Source organism: Setaria viridis, chromosome 7 (assembly GCF_005286985.2).
Source record: "Setaria viridis chromosome 7, Setaria_viridis_v4.0, whole genome shotgun sequence".
Taxonomy (NCBI): domain Eukaryota; kingdom Viridiplantae; phylum Streptophyta; class Magnoliopsida; order Poales; family Poaceae; genus Setaria; species Setaria viridis.
The window spans coordinates 31,506,733-31,514,940 of record NC_048269.2 but is presented as its reverse complement, the minus strand read 5'-3'; the positions used below and the strand labels follow the sequence as shown (position 1 = coordinate 31,514,940).

The following is an 8,208-nucleotide window of genomic DNA, read 5'->3' as shown; positions in this document are numbered from 1 at the left end:
TGAGAGGAGATAGGAGGATGGGTTAATGCTTTATGTACCACAACAACAGCAGGGAGCCGGTCAACCAACAGATCAGATGGGAAGTGAGGGAGGAATAGCAGATCTGAAGCCCTGCACAAAAAAATAGACTCGATTTTAACCATGGTGCATATCAGAAACTATTATGGATCTATAGAAATCAAAATCCAAGGCCACAGAATTTAGATCTTTACCTTGAAACAACCAAAGAATGCAAATCCAGCGAGGATCTACACATTTGAGATGGTACAATTAGCGAATCGATGGTATTTTCACAGGATCTAGGGTTAGGTAAACAAGAACTCAAGAGAGGAGGGGGGAGGGGGGAATTACTTGCCTTGCAGCACAGATTTGCAAGAAATCTCCATTGCAAATCAAAGAATAGGAGGAGGAATGGTTAGCCGTGCTCGGGGATGAAGAGGAAAACAGAGCAAACATATCTGAGAGGAGAGGAAGAAGCTCACCTGCTTGGTGACAATGAAAATGGCGAGTGAGCGTGAGGGAGGGGGAGAGGTGAGGATATATAGCCGGCGAATGGTGTGAAATCGGGGCGGTAACCCAATCCTTTCCGCGCTCCTTCCCGCCTGCACGCGCGTGACCATTTTCGCCACCCGCGTGCCCACTGCCGTACCAAGCGAGCCTGGCTCTGGGGAAACGAGGATTTTTGCTACATCCCGGGAGCCAGGCTTAGGGTCCCCTTTTGCACGCCACGGGCTAGGCCCACTGCCAAGACCAGGCAACCAATCACCCCAAGGTTGTATGCCGGGAGCCTGGATAGGTGGTGATGCGCCCAACCAATCACGCCCTATATTGGGGCACCGATCGGGACGAACGCCACGAGGGCTCGACCTCGTCTCCATCTAGTCTCGATGGCCTTGGTCCGCTGAGCTTCTATGGCGCGGCATGGGACACGGTCAGACCTACAGTCTCACGAACGCCTTCTTCCATGCCAGTGAAGTTCAGCTTGAGAGAATCAACCACTCATATAGCGCGATCATCCCCAAGCGAGCGATAAGACGCAATCACATTCACATCAGAAACAAACCCCCCAATTTGCCTTCAAAACACTGCAGCCGTGACTTGATAAATTTTGATAGTGATTAGCATATACTCCCTCCATTCCAAATTATACATCATCTTTTGTTTTCTAAGTTCATATCTTTTACTGTACAGCATATATATAAGTAAAATTATGAATCTAGAAATATTGAAATGATTTATAATTTGAGAGGGATTGGTTAGGAGTATGTGTGGTGTGTGACACTTAGTGTGGTGCGTTCGTCTTCTTCGTGCTCTTTGGAAAGGAAAATTAGTTCTACAAGAGAAGAGGACATTTGACATCAAAATTGTGAGTGTTTATAATTTCTTTTTTTAGGATCCGCGTATTTTGCTAGGCGGGCGACGGGCCTAAATAAATTGGGCTTTCGAGAAACGAAGGCCTCTATTACCTTCGAGCCCACCAGAACCTCATGGGCGGGCATTCGCTAACGACACAGGTGCCAGCCACGTGTCGTGCCGTTCCCTTTGCCTGATGGACGTGGACTTGATGATCCTCCTCGGCAAGCCGCCGCCCGCCGCCTCGGACTCGTTTCCCCATCGGAGAGGGAAACCGACCTTCTTCCCCCGGCCAAACCTACATACATCTCCCATCAAATCCCGCGACCTCAGGCTTGGCACCCATCGAATCGAGAGGTGCTCTCGCACAAAGGGGAAAACAGGTGGGGGCTCAAGTGAACAGAAGATGGCACAGAAAAGCTATAGAAAGGAGAGGACTGGGCCTTCTCAGCAGTTGCGTCATCCATCGGGCACCCAAAGAGCTGGCTCCATCACAGAACTACCAACTGCAAGACAGGACCACCCTACGTGCTAATGAGAAGCTCAGAAGAACAAGCTCCAATGATGCTCGTGCTGGTCTTTCTTTGGGTGGCAACTCTGCTGCCCATCATAGCGAAGAACTTACTGATGACGAAAAAAAGACATCTTACAGAGGAAATGATGATAAAGGTTTCAAGAAGCGGACCTTTTAATCCAGCAACTGAATGAATTGGGTGTGGGAGAGGACATCGACCAAGAGGAGTTACAACGTTACTATGAACAGCTGCCCTGCGAACCTCCTCGTGTTGACACTTCTCTTCAACTGGACGATGAGCAGATAAAAAAGCTTCAAGTTCACCATGTTTTGTGCCGTATCAAATATTACAAGGTTCCATCCATATTCCTATCTACCATTACATGTTACGACTTGTTCTACATATCCACATTCATGTTGCTCGTCTGAATATCGCTTCACTTGTTCTATTAGACATACATGTTGGTTTGATTAACCCCTGCTTCCTATTTGATTTACCTCATTGCTCATCAGTGATCCCATCGTGTACAGGTGACACAACAAGGGCGAAAGGATGACCCGCATGATGCTGAATTGGAAGATGATTATCATCTATGCCGTCTCAAGGAAAAGCATAAGTGCTTTGTGGAAGATGAAACTAAACTGGATGGGGATCACATTCTGGACTATCTTGACAATGAGGGTTTACTTGTCTACATTGAAAAAGATTACACATTTGATTGGTCCTTCAAGTACCTCACAGTTGCTGCCTTGGATAACTACCAACGCTTGGTCCCTCAGAATTGCGTATGTATTATTATATTAACTCCTGAGTAACCCTGCAATTATTGATTCTGATCTGTTGTGTTAATATGGCTCGGAGCTGATTACAATGACTTAGGCCTCCAAAATTAGGATTTGATGACGATTCTAGCTACTAGCCTAGAACTTTATGACATGAACTAAACGGGAATCTCAGTGTGTGCTCTGGTTTTACAAAAAATTAAACTGTATGTAGGCTGAGCATTAATTAAAATGTGAAACACTTAAAGCACAATTCATGACGCGATACGCAAACAAGTGACTTTATGGCATTGCATGACATGTTCACCTTGTTGCTCTTCTAGCTGGTCATTACCTTCTTTCATGAAATTGGTTGTTCAGAATGGCAGACACCTATTATTGACCATAGGTGAATTAGTTTAAAGAGAAAGGAAATTGTTTTTGATGAATACTGGTACATTTTTTTTGTGTTGCTATTGAGCCGCATTTTATAATAAGATAATCGGCATACTTTTTATAGCTTTAAGGTCATAATTAAAATTACTTATTGCTTGTCCTTAAAAGAAGTTCTAAACTATATGTTCTTCATCCATTTTTATGTAGGGTGGCTGAGAGTATGTCCATTGGGATGATTACTGCAATTATTTTCATAAATATGAGATTGAACTAGAATATCTCGATTTCTGGGAAGAGTTATCGAAGCAGCTTAAGGTATGTGTTATAGAAAATGTTGAGCAAAGCTCAAAATTTTGTACAGTTCTCCTTTTGTTCTGGTCTAACAACCCTTTTACATTGTGCCAATGGATGGAAGACTATATACATACTGGGTGGCCAACTCTTAGTAAGTGTGACCATACAAAAACCATAGATTGACGTTGTTTCTCTATGTTTTGTATTTGTATTGCCATAATTACTCTTATCTTGTATAGTGGAGGAGGATATGCAGCAGAGGAGAATCCCAAGCAATCAACACCGCTACTGGCTTTTCCAATATAACCGTCAGATTAGCTCATGCCGCCTATTATGTAGGATCTCTGGCACAGCCTTCAGTTTGATTTTGCCAGTTTGTATCTAACAATTGCATCGACTACTTCTGTTTCAAAATTGATAGCATGAATGTGGAGTTCTGTTGGTATAAGGAGTTAGATGGTGTTTACTTTGAGATTTGGAAGCGGGTCACCAAGCTAAGGTTTGCAGTTTTTGCAGTGTTTTGCACAACTAAGCACCTATGGAATACTGGTTTATTATGCTAATAATCCATGCCTTCTCTTTTGCAACATGTTCAGAAGAGTTTTAGAGAGGCTTTGGATGATGTCTATAAATTGGACAAGTTTCCACTACGCCACCATCTAATGAAATATGCACTGGAGAGTAATTGCTTTGAGATGGAAATGGAGGTTGTTTTTTTTCCTGCACAGCTAATTTACAAATTAATGCAGTCTTCTCATTAATATTTCTGTTTGATGCTTATCCATTTCACATCTTTCCTTTTCAGTTCCGCAATTGCACGGAAGGCATTACTGAAGTAAGTATTTGTCTTTGTTTGACATTCAAAATGAGATCCACTGTTACGATATATTTCAGTATTTGAAACCTTTGTTCCTGCCTTTAGGTTACAGAGGAGAAAGCTCAGGAGTTGATTGCAGATGCCATTACAAAGCTGGTACTGTACTTTCTAAAATTTCATCTGCATGCTTCATAGTTTGCTGTTGTGAAAATCATTTCCCTGTTTTTTTTTTCAGAGGACCAGGCCAAAGTTCTATGCACAGTATATCAGGAAGAAGATGGAGATTGCCAGAGCTATTGGAATTATCCCCCCAGTGTCACATTGATTATTTTATAGATATGATCACATCCTTTTCATTTGTTGACAACCAAAACAGATGCGGCATAACAGGATGCGCTTTTCTTGTTGTACTCTTCATAAATCTATAATTATATCATGAAATTTGAGCTATCGACGGGCTGTTTTCTTCTTTTTGTTGTCCACTATTTGGACAAGTTATTTTTCCCATGCTTTTTAAGAGCTTGCTATACGATGCCGATATGCAGTACAATTGTACAAATGGAAAGGTTATCTGTCTGTTTGTACTACATAGTCAGCATTGTACTATACGAACCTTTTTCTTTTTCTTTTTAGCATAACAAACGCATGAATAGGACGCCCTGATAGTGCTGGCGCTGGTGGTCTAGTTTGTCGATCCAGTTTACTGTAATTCACACTAACTATATACCCCCGTGCTGCCGTGACACACCTAGAAAATTCACAGGTGCAACACAAGTGTGATCACACGGTAGGTAGGAACTGAGTTAAAAACACAGTGCATAAAATCTTGTACCAGCAACCCCTATGTATACCCCCGTTGCGCCATGCCACACCTGGAAAATTCATAGGTGCAGCACAAGTGTGATCATACAGTAGGCAGGTAGGAACCGAGTTAAAAACACAGTGCATAAATCTTGTACCAGCAAGCGCTAGTGCGGTTATCTTGAGTTAAACATCATTCAAGTTAAATCATACAGAAAATACATAAATAGGTATGTCAAACGCTTGCTAGACAACCTCCTGTCATCTCTTGTATCACAGCCAATCTTGATTGTCATATTGTAGAAGATTTCTCAGGAGTAAACATATACAAGGATGAATATTGCATTGGTTACTATTTCATCAACTTTCTTGCCACTTGTAAGAAGTGGAGGCTCATGCTCATGAGCGTACAGACCACAGATAAAGAGCACGAAATCACATCTACTAAAAACTATTGTAAGCATACTCCTTAATCTTTGCCCTGAACTAGTTCATGATCTGAAGAAGCCCGTTGTGACCATTAGCATACCATGGCAAGCTACACAGAGTTTAACAATTCTGGACTTTGGTCCTGAAGTTTTGGTATTTCATTTTTATTTTCACTGCCACACGGTAAATGAAGAACCTATTCTTTTCATGAACCTTCCAAAAGAAAGAGGGTTTCTTTATCACCTCATAAAATTTATCCAGATTTATTCTATGTTCCTAATACCCACTAATCTAAGGAACTAGACCTAGGACACCAACTCACTTTGGACTCGGTTAGCCTTTTTAATTTCTAGTTACTTAAGTGCGACGAGTCCTTTCAACGGTAGATCTGTCTTCTCACTTCTAGTGGCAGATCCGCCTCAGATGAGGCTTATTTCCGGGTGGCAGAGCCAACCTACGATGAAGTCTAGATGCTTGTGATCCCAAGTGACAGAGCTAACCTTCAATGGATCACAACTTATGCACTAAGTACTTAGAAACTATATAGCCCAACCGGGAGACTAACACTTGTAAGAAATAGAACTTTATTACAACACAACAATATTACACAAGAATGTACAATACCCTCTCTTTAGGGGATAGCCTAGCACTCACCCTTTAATTCTACCATACTTCGTTCATCTACCATGCTCATGGTTGAATGGCATGGCAAGGAAGGGGGCCTTTATTTATAGGCCAAAGGAGTTCATAGGATGATGACATGTGTCCCCTTCTAGAGTTTTCATTGGATAAATATCTATGTTCTACACTATTCTAATTTCTTCATGGCAACAACCTCTAGTGTCTTCATGAAAAATATCATGGATCATGAGTGTGGGGAAGACTCTAGAAGTTTGTATTGGTTCCCTTCAATATTCTACAAAAAGGTCAGAGATATGATATGTGCTTTCCTTCAATATTCTACTAGGTTGGTTTATCTTGAGCACTAAGTTCCCCACTTCCTGCATAATGCACTGTAAACATCGCATTTATCAGCTATCGTGTTTCCGTACTCTATAACATGGTATTGTGGTACAGTCATATGGGTTGGTCATTTTGGGGGATGCCACTCATACTCACCTGGCATCTTGGCAGAGCATGTTAATTCGGTTCTATGGAAAATGTGCGCCTATAAAAGCCATACTAAGTTATCAACTCGACAACTCTTGAGTCACAAGGGTTACCTGCCTTCTCATGTCATCACTCTCGGTTCTCACTTTAGGCTACTCAAAAGCTGTAGGAGAGATATACATAGGCTTGTGGGGCATCAGGAGACGATGTTGTTGAGCAACGCTTCGCACAGGCTCTGTTGCTGCACCACCTGGCTGGTGTGGATTCGGCTTGGCTAACGGAACGGGGCACGGACAATATGTGTCAAGGACGAACAGCACGAATCTGAGCAAACAAGCGATGAGCGGATAAACGGCAGGTGTTTTCCTCGGAAGCGATGATTCAGATAAGCGCCGCCATGGAGGTAGGTCGAGCTATTAACTTTACTCTAGGGTTTACGACTGTTTCTAATTCAACCACCCTTACAGAGGGTGACCAGGGCCGTCGGATGACAGCTGGACGACGATGACGACTCTGCTTCTACCTCGCTTACTGACGAAACTGAAGAATGGACACCGCAGGACTGATTGCATATTCAGAGATCCTCAGTCCGATTTTTCGATAAAAGAAACTTGAGGGGAACTGCAATAACTATTACTGTCAATCTGTCATCTCTGCTACACTTATCTTGATCTCAATTGTGAACTGATTTTTTTCATCTGACCTTCCACCTGGACTGGATGGCGGAGGAAGCACCGATGGAGCCGAGATCTTGGGCTCCATGCCACCCGACGAGGAGCATGGTGAAGATCTTGCTACCCCACCTAGGTGCAGCTCCGAGGCCGTGGCGGAGGGGAGCAACGGCAGGGCCGGGAGGGCCTTGGGCTCGACGGAGGAGTCCAGGGCGGCGCCATCACGTTTGGGTGGAGCCAAGGAGGAGCGGCGGCGCATTCGGGAGGAGCAGCGGTAGTCGTGGCGTGGAAAATAGAAGGGCAAAAGGGTAAAATCACTTTTTTCTTAATTTCGTCAAACTAATCGGGAACGACATCTAAATCGATACAGAGGGAGTATAATGCTATGTGCTTCTTTTAGATTGCATGTTTTCTTGAGCACGAGGTTCTTGCATAATGCACTATATAATAAGTGTCCGCGCGCGCGTAGTACAATAGGGGTAGTATATATGATGGCCCAGAACCATTATTTAAAAACCGAATCAAAACAAAATATGGGGATTGAATGAGCTGCAACGCCCAATCGATATACTACTCCAATGAATTGTGTGCGCTGGATGCATCATGCACTTGATGACTTGCAGCCTTGTGGATGGTGTTGGTGATTTTGGGGGATGCCACTCATGCTCCTCTGGCCTCCTGGCAGAGCATGTTTAATTCATCACTCTCATGGAAATTGTGGGCCTATATGTAGAAGTCATACCGAGTTTGCAACTCTTTGGGTCACGAGGGTTACCTTCTCATACCATGAACAATCGGTCCTCACTTTAGGCTACTCATCAAAAGCTGTATAGACATATACTGACTAGGTAGTATGTATTCTCCACGTGCACACGTTTACATACTTTAGAAATCTATAGATTTCATCATCAGTTCTCCACGGGAGATACACATAGGCCTGTGGGGCATCAGGGAGACGATGCTGTTCATAGATGTGCTACACACTTGTTATGTTACTGCATGGACCACCTGGCTTGTGTGGATTCAGCATGGCCAACGGAACGGGGCAGGAACATCTGTGT

General features: G+C 43.3%; 1 protein-coding gene across 1 annotated transcript; it reads left to right on the top strand.

Moving 5' to 3' along the window:
• Positions 1-1,549: 1,549 nt before the first annotated feature.
• Positions 1,550-4,461, top strand: LOC117862682 (uncharacterized). The gene is made up of 11 exons (XM_072295364.1): positions 1,550-1,605; positions 2,023-2,221; positions 2,399-2,653; positions 3,245-3,338; positions 3,429-3,470; positions 3,557-3,671; positions 3,741-3,825; positions 3,916-4,026; positions 4,125-4,154; positions 4,242-4,292; positions 4,372-4,461. The coding sequence occupies exons 1-11, from the start codon at positions 1,550-1,552 to the stop codon at positions 4,459-4,461; spliced, it is 1,128 nt and encodes a 375-aa protein (XP_072151465.1).
• The last annotated feature ends 3,747 nt before the right edge of the window (positions 4,462-8,208 follow it).

Excerpts from the sequence above, each read along its gene's own strand:
- LOC117862682 (XM_072295364.1), top strand. The coding sequence starts at position 1,550 with ATGGACGTGGACTTGATGATCCTCCTCGGCAAGCCGCCGCCCGCCGCC. Across the intron at positions 2,654-3,244 it reads GCTTGGTCCCTCAGAATTGC|TATGTCCATTGGGATGATTA; the intron begins GTATGTATTATT and ends GGTGGCTGAGAG. Across the intron at positions 4,293-4,371 it reads CAGATGCCATTACAAAGCTG|AGGACCAGGCCAAAGTTCTA; the intron begins GTACTGTACTTT and ends TTTTTTTTTCAG.